Raw genomic sequence first — 14,213 nt, forward strand, 5'->3', positions numbered from 1 at the left:
GCCATGGACTGGCGCCTCTGAGCCTGCAGGGGAGGGGGCAGGACCACCAGCTCAGCTCAGGACAAGACAGGGAGGTCCCTCCCGACCCCTCCTTTTCCCTCTGGAGCTCACCTGCTTGGCGGGGGTCGGCTGTTCGCTCTGCCGGCTGCCCTGGGAGCCGCGCCGCTCACTGCGGTCCTGGGCGGTCTGGGGCCGTGGGAAGCAGCTGGTCGGCTTCTTGGACTAGAAAAGAAGGGACCAGCTGGGACTGTCATCCGGGGGTCACCCTGCTGGGGAGCTGGCAGCAATGAAGGAATCGAGGGGCTGCAGGGAGGGGACAGGAGCGAGGGCAGCAGCACCCAGGGAAGGCAGAAGGCTCAGCCTTTGAGTGGCCTTGGGAGTATGTGGAATACTGGACACAGCACTGGATGCTGGGAACACAGGGCACTGGAAGCCAGGATCATTGGGAACATATGGAGCACTGGGAGCATCTGGGAATACTGAGAGCATTTGGAGCACTGGGCAACAGGAGCGGTAGGGGCACTGAGAGCACAGGAGCACTGGGGTGCCACCCCCAGAACTGCAACAGCCCCCTCAAAACCTGGAGAACACCTGCAGCTGTCCCAAACCCTGTGTCCCCTGGTCCCCAGCAGGGTGCTGTGGTGGGGGCTGGGCTGGGCTCACCTGGGGGGTGTCGGGGCCCTGGTGGGTCTCATCTGAGAGGCGCTTCCTCTGCTGCCGGGTGGTGATGCCGGCCAAGGCGTGGCCCAGGGTGCTGCGCCGGGTGCCCACCCCACTGCCGGTGGGGATGATCTGTGAGGGCTGCATGCTGGCGCGTCGCAACGTCTCCTTAGGGTCCCCCATCTTCACCTCCTCATCCGTGATGGTTCCCAAAGAAGTGGAGGGCTGGGGAGGGGGCACGGAGATGTTGTCAAGGGGCACTGCCCATCCCCAGACCCGCTCCCAAACCTCACTTCTGGGGAAGGGGCCACCCGCCCTCCGTGTCCCCCCCGTACCCTGCTCTCCAGGGGGTAGCAGGTCTTCAGGTGTGGGGGGCAGGCCTGGTTCCGCCGCTGCAGCTCTGCAATGCGGTTCCAGTCATCCGGCTGCTCCGGCTCATCCTGGCACGTGCCCAGGTAGATGCTGTTCCGGCCTAAATGCAAAGCAGGGAAGGCTGAAAGGAGGGTCCCAGATAAGAAGTGACCTACCCCCAAGGCAGGTGGAACCCCACAGCCAGCAGCCCAGGTGCCCACCCTGCCCACACACACACCGAGGCTGGAGCTGCTGGTCCCCTGCAAGCGCAAGGATCTGCGAGTGACTGGCCGGTACCCGGGGAGGCCCAGCAGTGCTGAATTGCCAGGGGTTTCCTCCGGGGAGGAGGTTTCCAGCTTGACAAGAGTTTCCCGGGAGGGAAAGCTGGCGAGGGAGCGGGTGGAGGCAGCTGAGCGCAGCCGTCTCTTGGCAGGGGAAGCGCTCGGGGACTGAGCTGACGGGATGCTGTAGAAGGAGAGGTTGACGCAGTCCAGTTCCTCGGACTTGGCCTGTTTCTGAGAGAGAAAAATCGAGAGATCAGGGAATCACAGATGGGTTAAGGCTGGAAGGAACCCTAAAACTCATCTGGTTCCAACCCCCTGCCATGGGCAGGGACACCTTCCACTGGAACAGGTTGCTCCAAGCCCCATCCTTGAACACTTCCAGGTGTGGGGCAGTCACAGCTTCTCTGGACAACCTGTGCCAGGGCCTCCCCACCCTCACAGGGAAGAATTTCCTCTCAATATCCAATCTAGCAGTGTCCTCTGTCAGTGTGAAGGCATTCCCCCTTCTCCTACCATTCTAGGCCCTGGTCCCAAGTCCCTCTCCAGCTCTTTAGAGCCCCTTTAGGCCCTGGAAGGGGCTCTCAGTTCTCCTCAGAGCCATCTCTTCTCTAGGTTGAACACCCCCAGCTATTTCAGCCTGTCTCCATAGCAGAAGTGTTCCAGCCCTCTCAGCATCTCCACAGCTTCCTCTGGACCCACTTCAACAGCTCCACATCCTCCTCATGTTGGGACCCCGGAGCTGAAGGCAGCACTACAGGTGGGGTCTCACCAGAGCCGAGCAGAGAGGCAGAATCCCCACCTCATGCTGCTGGGAATCAGCCCAGGACAAGTTTGGATTTTAGGCTGCCAGTGCACGTTGTCAGGCCACGTCCAGCTATTCACTCCCCAGCAGCCCAAGTCCCCCTGCAGTGCTGCTCCCCCTCCCTCCCTTCCCCAGCCCGTGAGGGCCCCCCTGCTCACGTTTGTCATGGTGATGTTGATGGTGGTGCGGCGCCGCGCCGAGCGGGTCTTGCACCCGGATTCGAGGGAGAGGCTGCCCAAGGAGTCGGTGCTGCTCTCCAGCTTGGACCGTGTCCCGCTGGGGATGGGGGTAAAGTAGAGGCTCTCCAGGGACTCCACCTCCCGAGGCAGCCGCTGGGACACCAGCGACTCTTCCCTGTCCAGTGGCACTGCCGAGGCTTCCGAGCTGCTAGCCTGCCTGCAGAGACAAGGGGTGAGCGTAGCACCAACAGGCTCACCCAACCCCTGTGGAACAGCGAGCAAGAGGACAGCGGGTTTTTGGGGTGCTGGCAGCCGGAGGGGCTGGTACCTGGTAGAGTTGAGCGGCTGTGCCTCATCGAGGCTGTCAGTGCTCTGGTCCAAGTTCTGGTGGCAAGTCTCCTGGTCCTTTAGTGAGGTGCTCTTCACCTGGAACTTCCTGAGCTCCTGTAGCTGCCGTTCAGCAATCTCCACCTGGGTGTGAAGCAGAGAGGGATGGATGGACCCTCCAAGTGAGGTGGCAGAGGAGGAGGGTGAAGCCCCACTGCACCATGCCTACCTGAGCCTCCAGGCTGCGGACCTGGCTGGTAAGGTTCCTGCAGCTCAGCTCCGACTCCTTGGCCTGCAGGATGCTCTGCTGTAGCTCCTTGGCCAGCCTGTCTGACTCGCTCCGGAGCTCCGTGTTCTCCTTCTGCAGCCGCTCCATGGCCTTCAGCTTCTCTGCCAGGTCCTGGTTCTGCTGCTTCTTGGCGTCGTAGTAAGTTTTTGCCTTCTCCATCTAGGATGTCAATGAGAGGAATCCTGTCAAGCTTCCCAGCAGTGCCAGGGACAGTGGGGCCATGCCAGCCCCCGGCATACCTGCCCTTTGTAGTGCTCAGCCGCCTGCTCCTTCTGGGCGAGCTGCCCCTGCAGCTCTGCAACCTTCTCCTGCTGGCGGGTGGCCACTGCCTGCAGCTCCTCTTCCAGCGCCTGCAGGCAGGGAAGAGACTGGATCAGAGGCTCTCCACACCCTGGGTGAGCCCCCTGGGCAGCACCAACAGCTCCAGGGCTGCCCAAGAGCTCAGCCCCCAGGTTTTTGGTCCCTCTTTACCTTAACTCTCTGCTGCTGGGTCAAGGTGGCCTTCTCGTGCTGAGTCAGCTTTTTATTCAGCTCCTCCACCTGGAAGAACACGGCTTGGTTAGACCAGCTCCAGGCACTAAACTCCAACAGCCCTCCCATGGAGGAACACATCCCTCCTCTCCAGCCAGCTCCAGGGCAGGACAAGGTTTCCTGCCCCAGGGGGATTGTTCAGCAGCACCCACCACCAAGAAGATCCCAGGACATTACAAAGTGACAGCCACCCACATTAGTCCTTACAGGGAGGAGGCTGGCACTGCCCAAGTGTAAGGAGCAGCCACGTGCTGGAAGCAAAGCCTCTTTCAGTACCCAGTGCCCCAGCAGCCATCTCTGCTGCCAACTGTTTGCTGTCAGCTGCCAAACCTCAAGCCACGCAGTTCAAGGGAAGCCCATGCCCAGTCTGGGGAAGAAGAATCCCACCTCCAAGGATTCGAGAGGGGAGAGCTGGCAGCTGTGGGATGTGACACCATGGACGTGCCAAGGGCCAAGGGACCCGGTCTAGGCCTCTGGCCACAGCGGGAGCCCCCCATGGCATGGATGGGAGGCTTGTAAATCTTCTACCTGGGCACCTGCAACCTGGAGTCCCACAGGTTATCCAGCACTCCTAGCACAGGTAGATGGTTGGTGTGAGTTCTGGCCTGGACATGCTCTCCCTGCTCCAGGGGGTGCTTGGGGAGCCCAAAGCCCTCTGGTTACAGTTACAAGGCCTATGCAGAGTTCCTCGGCAACTCAGGCTGGGACTAGACAGGGAAACGGGGCTTTTCCAGCATCATTTCTCAAGTGTTAACTCCCACCATGTCCAAGATCGATGCTACTGGAATGCCTCCTATCTCTGGCCACCTCTGGACCATGCTGTCTAGCAGCACAGCTGTTCCTATCACCTGGGCAAGAAGCTGAACCTCAGTTAAAGAGAGGGGGGGAAAAAAGGGACATGTAGAAGGAACGGGGTTTTGCAGCTGCCTCCAAATCCTCTCTGTCTGAGGACAAGGCATCACAGGAGTGATGGTCCTGCGTTGAGGAGCCCTGGATGCCCCTGGCAGCACTCACTGCGTGTGCTGCCGTGGGGCGCATGAGAAGCCGTGCCAAGTCGTGGGCACCACTGTGAGCGGGCAGGTGGCAGGTTGGGACCCCAGTTCCTACTTCCCAGGGGTGTAGGTGCCCAGAGACCTGAAGCCAACTGGCCCACGGCTGGGTCCCCACTGCAAACGGTTCAGGAGAGGAGAGGGTGGCTCCAGTGGGAAGCGGCAGCAAGGAAGGCTGTGCACTGTCACCGTTTGAGCAGCCAGCACTTGGCATGCGTTACCTGCTTAGCCTGGTCTTTCCGAAATACCTCCAGCTGTTCCACCTGAGGGCACAAAAGGCAGAGGTCAGCATATGGCTGGCACACGCCAGGCTGCTTTTCATAGAATCACGGAATCGTTCAGGTTGGAAAAGCCCTCTGAGACAACTGAGTCCAACCACTCCCCCGGCACTGCCACGGCCACCACCAAACTGTGCCCCTAAGTGCCACATTCATAACATTTGTTCCATCCCTCCAGGTGTGGGGACTCCCCCACTGCCCTGGGCAGCCTGTGCTAGAGCTGGACAACCCTTTCAGAGAAGGAATTTTTCCTAATATCCAACCCGAACCTTCCCTGACGCAACTTGAGACCATTTCCTCTTGTCCTGTCACTTGTTATCTGGGAGCAGAGCCCAACCCCACCTGGCTCCACCCTCCTTTCAGGGACTTGTAGAGAGTGAGAAGGTCCTTCCTGAGCCTACTTTTCTCCAGGCTGAGCCCTCCCAGCTCCCTCAGCCACTCCTCATCAGTCTTGTGCTCTAGACTCTTCCATAGCTCCACTGCCCTTCTCTGGAAACAGTCCAGCACCTCAATGTGACAGTCCCTTTCACACCTAGGAGCTTGTCCCAGCCCCCTAGTCCCCAAACTGATCAGGCTGTGGATTCAGGGGTGTGCAGAAGACCAAACACACCCCTTTTGCAGGAGGACTCCCTTGCCTACAACCCACCTGCTGGGAGCAGAACCCCTACCTGAGCTGTCAGTCTGTGCCTCTCCTCCAGCAGCTTCTTCCTCTCCTCCAGCAGCTTCTTCCTCTCCTCCAGCGCTGCAGCTTTGCTGCTCTCATACTCCTTACTCATCTTCTCCAGCTTCTGCGCCGCCTCCTCGGCCTCCCTCCTGCTGACGGTCACCAGCTCCTCGGACGCCGCCCGCAGCCGCTCCAGCTCCTGCACGTGCCGCTCCCTGGCCTGGCCCAGTTCTGCCTCAAGCTGCTGCCGCCCCTGGCTCCGGCTCTCGCTGAGCCCCTGGTTCTCCTCGGCCAGACGAGCGTTGGCCTGTTGCAGCCCCGCCAGCTGTGCCGCCGCCTTCGCCGCCTCAGCCCGCAGCTGCTGAATGGCCCGGTCCTGCTCCGCCGACCGCTCCCGCAGCGACAGCGCCTCGGCCGCCTCCTGCTTGGCCTGGGCCAGCTCAGCTTGCAGCGCACCCGTGGCTTTCATCCTCTGCTCCAGGTCCTGGCGGTGCTGGCTTTCCAGGGAGGCACGCTCGGCCTGGAGCTGCTGGCAAAGGTGCTTCAGTGCCGGCAGCTCCCCAGCGAGTGCCTGGGCGCTGTCGAGCTCCTGCTGCAGGGCGGCCAGGAGCTGCTCCTTCTGCTGGCACTTGTCCTGGCAGACCTTCGCCTCCTGCCGCAGCTCATCCTCCCGCTCGCTCTGGCAGTGGCGGTCCCTCTTCAGGGCCTCGATGGTCATTCGCTGCTTCTCCATCTCCTCCTGGCAACGCTGCACCTCCACCTTCATCAGCGAGCACCTCTCGGCTGCGCGGGAGGCAGCCGGGGCCATCTCCGTCTGCAGCACCCGCAGCCTCTCCTCCAGCTTCTTGCTCTTCTCTGACTCAGCCAGGATCAGGCGCTTCAGCTCCTTGCTCTCCCCCTCCTTCTCCGTCACCTGCCGATGGAGAATGGAGACCTCGTGCTCCAGGCTGCCGATCAGGCTGTTCTTCCTCTCCATCTCCTGGACACACTGGGACACTTGCTCCTTCCAGCTCTCCTTTTCCTGCACGGCGGAGCGGAGGGACACCAGCTCCTTCTCTGCGCTCCGCAGCCGCTCCACGGTGCCTTCCAGCTCCTTGGATTTGAGCTTCTCCTGAGAGAGCTGCTGGGAGACCCCCTCCAGCGCCTCAGCAGCTCTACGGGCATCTGCCTCCAGCCCAGCCACGCGCTGGGCCGCAGTTTGCTCTGCCATGGCCATCTTCTCCTGCAGGGAGGAGACCTCAGCCCTCAGCTTCTGCTCCTCGCTCTCCTTCTCCTTCACCCATGCCTGGGTGCTGGACAGGTCAGCCTGGAGGGCAGCCAGCCGCTCCTGTTGCTCTGCAGCCAGGCGCTCTGCCTGGGCCTCCAGCGCAGCCACCTTCTCCTGCTCGGCCTGCAGCTGCTGGCAGACCTGGCCATGCTCCCGGCTCAGCACCCGGACCTCCTCCTCCAGCCGCACGCGCTCTCTGTCCTCCCCTCCGGCAGCAGGAGAGGCTCCCGTTGGCTTCTCCCGGCTCTCCTCCAGCATCTGTGTGCAGCCAGCTCCTCACCCCGCTCCTGCGGAGCCTGCTCCCGGCTCTGCACCAGCTGCTGTCTCTCCGCCTCCAGCTCAGCGATCCTGGCCAGGTTGCCCTCCAAGCAGTCAGCTGCCCGCCTCTTCTCATCCTCCAGGATGCCCTCGGTGTTCCGCAGGGATTCCTCCAGGAAGAGCAGCTGCTCCTGCAGACGGCTGTTTTCCCGGGCCAGCTTCTCCCTCTCAGCCAGCCTCTGCTGGCTCTCCTTTAGCCGAACCTCCAGCTCCCGCACCTGGACTTTCAGTGCCTCTGCTGCCACTCCCTGCTGCTGCTGAGCACTCAGCTCCAGGATCTGGGCTTCCAGCTTGCTGACCTTGTGGCTCAGCGCAGCCTTCTCCTCGGCCAAGGCGGCCTGGCTGGCACCTGTGGCCTGCAGCTGGCTGCTCAGGGATGCGTTGGCCTCCCTCAGCTGCTGCAGCTGCTGCAGGGCAGAGTCCCTCTCCTGCAGGGTCTGCTCATGCTGGACACTGAGGGCAGCCAGCTGCCCGGCCTGCCCCTCAGCATCCCGTGCCTTCAGGTCCTGCTCCAGCCTCTCTTGGGCCCGGTGGCTCTCAGAGAGGGAGCTCTGGAGGCTGGTGACAAGGCTGCTCAGCTGCTGCTTCTCCTCCTCGAAGCGGCCACGTTCGGACTGCAGGGCTGCCTCCCGCAGCTGCTTCTCCTCCTCCAGCCGCAGGACCGTGGCCTGGAGCTCTGCTCCTTTGGTAGTGAGGCTGGACACCTCCTGCTTCAGCTCCTCCAGCTGGCAGAGAGAAGAGGGGGAGGACAAAACATGCACACCCCCTCAAGGTGTTACTCAAGCTGCAGCCAAAGTGCTCACCAGAGAGCCATGTGCTGCATCCCAGTGGGAGCTGCCCAACGTCTGTCTTCCCTTCCAGCACCCCCAGTACACCCCAGCACACCTTGCTTTCCCCTTAGGCTCATGCCACTATGCTCCCTGGAACCAAACACCTTTTCTCACCGTGCAGGAGCCACTCCCTTCACAACAAAGCCATGCTAGGGGAGGCTGGGAGAGCCAGCAGGTTCCTTGGAGCAGATTCAGCCCAAAAGGGGCTCTCCCGGAGTGCTCAGCCCCACAACCCCCACCAGCAGGAGAAGGCAGCCAGCTCTGCCTCACGTGGCTTTGCCATGCATCCCCAGCATCCCCTGCTCTCTCCAGCTGGAGGAGCTTTTCATTCAAGCCCTCGCTGCCAAGAGCCCCAGTGTACCTTCAGAATGTCCCCCATGACTTCTCCCTTCTCCTGGTTGCTGCACTCCTCCAGCTTGGCCAGCTGGTCTTCCAGTAGAGAAATCTTTCCCTGGAGAATCTCGATTTTCTCTTCCAAAGATTTCTGGGGACAGAGACATGGGACTGAGCACAGTGGAGGCAGGAGGAACAGGGAGAAGCTTCCCACAGGAGCTGGCAGTTGCACAGCTCCTCCCTGTGTCCTGGCACGGATGGGTAAGAGGCTCCCAGCCGCTCCACCCTGCCAGCAGTTGGCACATGTCCCCCAGCCACGGTGGGCAATGTGGGGCTGCAAGGGGGCACCCACCACTCCCAGAGTCCCTTCACCTTGTCCTGCAGGGCAGCACGCAGCTCGTTCTCCAGCTGTCCCTGCTTTTCCTGAGACTGTGCCAGGGCAGCGTTGTGCTCCTCTGAGAGCTCATTCAGGGCTTCCTGCAGCTGGACCATGTGGCTGGCGATCTCCCGCAGCTGCCAAGCAAAAATCCCCCCAGTCCAGAGGAGGGTCAGAGCGTGCCCTCGCTGCCCAGCGCCCTGCCCACTCCCCACTCCCGAGAGCTGCAGCACACATGGGCACCTCAGGTCCCGGGTGCTCGCCACATGCAGCAACCTCCACCCAGTCCCCACTCCTCCACCACAGTTCTCCTTCGAATCAGGATCTGGAGCCCAAAGCAGGCTCGGTCACTGGGTCAAAAGTCACATAAGCCAGTGGCAGAACCATCGACATCCCAGCGTCTGGCACTGCCACCAAATCCTCCCCCCGGCTCCAACCACAACCGACTGGGCTGTGGGGACACGCGGAGGACACAGTGCCCCATACCTTGAAGGAAAGATCGCCGTTCTCCTCAGAAAGCTGGTTGATCTTCCGGTCCATCTGGGCCTTTTCAGTCTTCAGGTCCTGGCACTGCCTGAAGGCCTCGTGCAGGCGCCCCACCAGGCTGTGGGAAAGGAGGTGGTTAAAGGAGGGGGTGAGCTCCCGAGGCAGGCGAGGACATCACCAGGGATCGGTGCTGCTGGATATTGCCAAGGAAACTAAAGGTTCGAAGGAATCTCTATGCCCTGCTGTGACTCTACCAATCAACCCAGCTTTAAAAGTGAGTCCCAACGTGTGGCAAAGCAAAGATAAGTGATGTTTGTGCTTTGCAGAAGCCCAGCCACTCCAAACTGAGGGCAGAGGCAGCTGTGGGACTCCAGTCACCTCCCTGCAAAGCGAAATAAGTGAGGAGAGAACAAAAAGACATGGCACTTGCAGCACAGGTTGGGCGTCCTTCCTGAGTAAACACAGTGCTGCATAGGGACAGAGCAAAAACCAGGATGCAGTGGGGCACGTGATTTCAAGGGTGTGAAAGCCCAGTTTATAGGATAAAACTGAAGGGCTGAGGAAGGGGCTGGGATCAGGAGTTTCAGGGTCATGCTGAAAGCTTTCAGTGACGCAGAGCTTATCCCAGGGCAGGCAAGACCCACATGGGCAGCACAGCCTTTTCCCACAGCAGGGGCAGCTGTTCCCGTGCAGGGTTTGTTAAGAGTGGGCTGTCAGAACAGACTGCGTGGCTTGGGACTGGCTCCCTGCCCACTGTGATAAAAATGGGCTGCAGGCCGTGTCTGCCCCGAGGGCGAGGCACAGCATGACAGCAGCACAGCTGTGTCCTGGGCTGATCCCCAGAAGAGTGGGCAGCAGGGCAAGGGGGGGATTCTGCCCCTGTGGCACTGGCACAGTGTGTCCAGAGAAGCTGTGGCTGCCCCATCCCTAGAAGTGTTCAAGGACAGGTTGGATGAGGTTTGGAGCAACCTGGTCTAGTGGAAGGTGTCCCGGCCCGTGGGAGGGGGTGCAACTGAATGAGCTTTATATGTCCCTTCCAACCAAAAACCTTTTTTGATTCTGTGCCTGCTGCCTTCTCCCCAGGGTGCAGGAGGGAGGAACAAGAAGAAGGCTTGCCTTCTCCCATTTCATGCACTGCCAAGGAAGAGACAGACAGCATGGAGTCTGGGGACGGGGGAGTAAAAAGGTGCAGCCTAGCAGGAGGGAGCAGAAGTTCCTGGAGGATTACCTCTCGTTCTTCTCCCTGAGCTCCTCCATTTCTTTGGGCTCCAGCTGGTCTGCAGCTTGCTTCTCGTTGAGCTTAGCCAAGCGATCAATCCGCTGCTGCATCATGGTGACCTGAGCCTCTGAGGAAGCAGGGGGAGAAAAGGTGTTACCGACCACCCAAACCCCCAACAACAGCATTTCTGCACAGAAACCCTTTGCAGCAGGAGACAAAAGAGCCAGGCCACCAGGGCTGCTGCTGAGCACAGGTGTTGCTTCAGGCATGGCTTTTGTTGCCCAAGATACATAGAGGAACACAAAAGAGAAGAAGGAACCCAGAGTTTCACTTGGGGCCTGGCAGGATGGACCATGCACAAGCAGAATTATGGTGGGGTCAGAACAGAAAGTAAGAGAAACAAGGGGAGGGCTCAGTCCCACAAACCCCTCCCTGCACCACAGGACATCCCGCTGGAACTGACCTTTCTCCATGAGGAGCTTGCGATTCTCCGCCAGCTCCACCTCCAGCCCGTCCCGGTTCTCCCTCTCAAAAGCCAGCTGCTTCTTCAGCCGTCGCAGCTGGAACTGGGGGGTCTGCATGATGTCCCCCATGGGCGAAGATGGAGGGCTGGGCAGCATGCTGCAGAGAGGCACACCACACAGCTCGGGCACCCAGAGCAGGGCACGGGCCCTCCCCGCGCAGCCAGACCTGCTCTGGTTCCCCCATCTCAGGGGCAGGTTCACAGCAATGACTTTGATGCCACCTGAGCAGAAAGGCCACGCTCCTCCTCCTGACTGCACTAATGCCAACCTCCAAGTGCTGGGCAAAAACCACCACCAGCATGCCCAAGTGGCCAAAAAGGCCCAGGGCATCTTGGCTTCTGTCACCCATAGTGTGACCCAGCAGTGTCAGGGCAGTGACCATCCTCCTGTGCTGGGCACTGGTGAGGCACCTTGAACCCTGGGTTCAGATCTGGGCCCCTCTTGACAAGAAAGACACTGAGGTACTGAGTGTCCAGGGAAGGACAACAGAGCTGGGGAAGGGTCTGGAGCACCAGGAGCAGCTGAGGGAGCTGGGGGAGCTCAGCCTGGAGAAAAGGAGGCTCAGGGGGACCTTCTGGCTCTACAACCCCCTGACAGGAGGGGGGAGCCAGTGGCAGGGGCGGGCTCTGCTCCCAGGGAACAAGGGACAGGAGGAGAGGAAACAGCCTCAAGTTGCATCACGGGAAGTTTAGGTTGGATACAGTGAAAATTTCTTCCCTGAAAGGGTTGTCCAGCCCTGGCACAGCTGCCCAGGGCAGTGTGGGAGTCCCCATCCCTCAAGGGATATAACAGAGGTGTGGATGTGGCACTTGGGGCATGGTTTGGTGGTGGTCTTGGCAGTGCCAGGGTAACAGCTGGACTTGATTGTCTCAGAAGGCTTTTCCAACCTTAATTATCCTGTGATTCTAAAAGGAGCTAATTAGAATCTGAGCTCACCCCTGTCATCCATCCATCCATCCCTCCATCCCCACATCATGCCTGAGCACTGTCCAGCAGGACACCACCACGGCAGAATGGGATATTCTGTGGAGTCAACGTTCAGCCCAACTACACCTTTGGCTCCCAGAAACTGCCCCATCCATTCCCCACCCCTCTCCTCACTCCCCCTGGCAGCCAGGAGGTGGGGGACGTACTTGTTGGTGCTGGGGAAGGAGGCAATCTTCTGCAGCTCCAGGAAACGCACCTCCCGCTTGTGCGGGAGGGAATGTGGCGGGGAATGCTCCTCCATGCTGCTGCTGGACGTGCCAGACGAGGATGGCGCTGCTGGAAATAAAAAGGGGGAAGCAGGCCGTGATCTTTAATACCTAAGGGGCTGAGCAGCTGAAATCCCAGGGGCACAGAAAACAAAAATTCCAGCAGGGATGGAGCAGTCCAGCTGAGGAAGCCATAAACCTTCCCTAAGTCCCCATCCCACCTGCTCCACAGTCCTGTCCCAGCACTCTGCTCCCACGAGGCTGTGGGCACACCACCCGCTTCGCTCCTCCAGGGAAAGGCTGCGGTACTGCTGAGCAGGAAGAGCCCAGCAGGTCTAAGGCAGCCCTACTGTTAAAGAAGAGTTCACAGGGGACCGTGTCATACGCGAGGGGTTCTGGGTGGTGCTGCTCCCTTTATGGCTGGGCAGCTACAGCAGCACAAACAGGGCGAAAACTGCAGTGTTTTTATGCTCTAGAAAAGCGTGATCCCGGACAGCTGGGTGCTGCCGGTGTGGGAGCTGTACAGGAATATGCCAGCACTGCAATATCTGAAAGGTTATGGCCTGGTTCTGTCCCACTCCAAGCTGCCACTTGGACATCACCACAGCAGACACCTGCTGCTCGTAAGATGCCGGTGTGCCAGGTGCCAGTGAGGAGAAAAACACACAATGCCGACCCTGCCTGCACGAGGCTTGGCCTGTGCATGCCACAGAATGGGCAGCCAGGGCCCAGCACTCACCTTTCGTCAGCAGAAATGGCTCTAGGTTCTCATTCAGGTTCTCCTCATTATCCAGCACAAATTTGAGGATTGATGCCAGCTCAACCTGTGTCAGAGGAGCCATGGGGTCAGCAGCTCTGCTGCAGCTCACAGGCAGCAACCACAGCAGGCTTGGGGCAGCAGGCAGCTCCCTTGCCTACCCATGCTGGTGCCCACACTCGCTGCCACAAGCCTTTGACAGACCAAAAACACCCGTGAGACTGCAGCACCCACTCCACACTGTCTTTTAAGGGGACCCAGAATAGGAGGGCAGGTCTCAGAGCACCCCCTGAAAGCCACCGCTGCTCCTGCTGCACCCCAAGGAAGGGAACCCCAGAGGGATTACCTGGGTCTTGTAGTCAAACTCATTCCAGTCACCAGGGCTCTTGCAGCTCATAGAGGTGTGATACAGGAGCAGCACAGCCACCTGAGCAAGGCAGGTAAAGTGTCACTGACCCCACGCCAGTCATCAGCACATTGGTGCCAGCCAGGACTAAAGCATGCCACACAGTTACCTTGGCCAGAGCCAGCTCCTCTCCATCCACCAGCTTCTGTGCAGAGACCAGGTTCTCTGCAGCCAATTTGTGCCTGCAGTGCTCTGCAACAAGAAGCAGGATTCCCAGTCCCGCAGGATTCCCAGTCCCGCAGGAGCTGCTGGGCACGCTGCCTGCCCGTGGCACGGGGCCATCCCCCGAGGTGACACACAGGGGCAGGGGGGCACTGTGATGCATCCCCAAGCACAAGGGGCCAAGGGCAGGCTGGGCTCTGGAGCTGAGGACCCGTTAACGCTGACTGGTTTTTATTACCCTCCCTGGAACTCCCCTCTAAATCTCAGCCCCCCCACCTTGGCATCTCTCCCCCACCGCCAGCACAGAGTCCCACCTCTGGAGGGTGGGGTACAAGTTGGGTTGTGGTGTCTCCCCTCCAGAAAGGGCTGAGTAAAAGCGTGAAGTACTTTCAATTTCCCCTCCCAGGATTCCTGCTTGGGTAAAGGTTTTCCAGTGGGATTCGAACAGCTTGAGGCCAGGTACACAGGTAAGAAAACTGCCCCAAAGCAGCATCTCCTGAGCACCCACTGGCACCCTGCCCTTCACACCCAGGACCTCCTTTGCTCTGAACCCAGGCTCTGCCAAGGATTGCCATCCGGAATTTTCCCATCAGGAAGCCTGCCTTCCCACAGGCTGCTGTGGGAAAGCTGCTGGTATCTCACAAAGCTGCTGGTGCAGCAGCAGGGGGTCACTTTTCGGAGGGGGAAGCTGCAGACAGCAGACCAGACCCCTGCGGAGGTCGGGGGCACCAAGCAGGGGCAATCGCTTTCCCCCAGCGCCAGCGGAGGCTCTTACTCTGCAGGAAGCCACGGATGAAAGAGATCCTCTCCGGCAGCGGCTGCTCCAGCACGGACTCTCCCTCCTTGCTCCTGTGGCTGGAAGAGCGCAGGGGTTGCGTTAGTTCTCTCCCAAGGGATTAAACCGAGGGTGAGTTTTGTGCAACGGGGT

At 60.1% G+C, this 14,213-nt stretch overlaps 1 protein-coding gene across 1 annotated transcript in view; it reads right to left on the reverse strand.

Moving 5' to 3' along the window:
* NUMA1 (nuclear mitotic apparatus protein 1) overlaps positions 1-14,213 on the reverse strand; it is an 18,003-nt gene that overhangs the window by 907 nt on the left and 2,883 nt on the right. The window contains 23 exon segments of the mRNA XM_029961456.1: positions 3-23; positions 112-222; positions 664-885; positions 996-1,132; positions 1,250-1,526; positions 2,256-2,493; positions 2,605-2,747; positions 2,833-3,051; positions 3,132-3,242; positions 3,364-3,432; positions 4,694-4,735; positions 5,419-6,944; positions 6,947-7,724; positions 8,191-8,313; positions 8,535-8,675; positions 9,025-9,142; positions 10,253-10,370; positions 10,707-10,864; positions 11,901-12,030; positions 12,700-12,784; positions 13,064-13,144; positions 13,233-13,315; positions 14,061-14,140. Coding sequence (XP_029817316.1) covers positions 3-23; positions 112-222; positions 664-885; positions 996-1,132; positions 1,250-1,526; positions 2,256-2,493; positions 2,605-2,747; positions 2,833-3,051; positions 3,132-3,242; positions 3,364-3,432; positions 4,694-4,735; positions 5,419-6,944; positions 6,947-7,724; positions 8,191-8,313; positions 8,535-8,675; positions 9,025-9,142; positions 10,253-10,370; positions 10,707-10,864; positions 11,901-12,030; positions 12,700-12,784; positions 13,064-13,144; positions 13,233-13,315; positions 14,061-14,140 — 5,011 coding nt within the window.

Source organism: Manacus vitellinus, unplaced genomic scaffold (assembly GCF_001715985.3).
Source record: "Manacus vitellinus isolate BGI_N305 unplaced genomic scaffold, ASM171598v3 scaffold_35_pilon, whole genome shotgun sequence".
Lineage (NCBI taxonomy): Eukaryota > Metazoa > Chordata > Aves > Passeriformes > Pipridae > Manacus > Manacus vitellinus.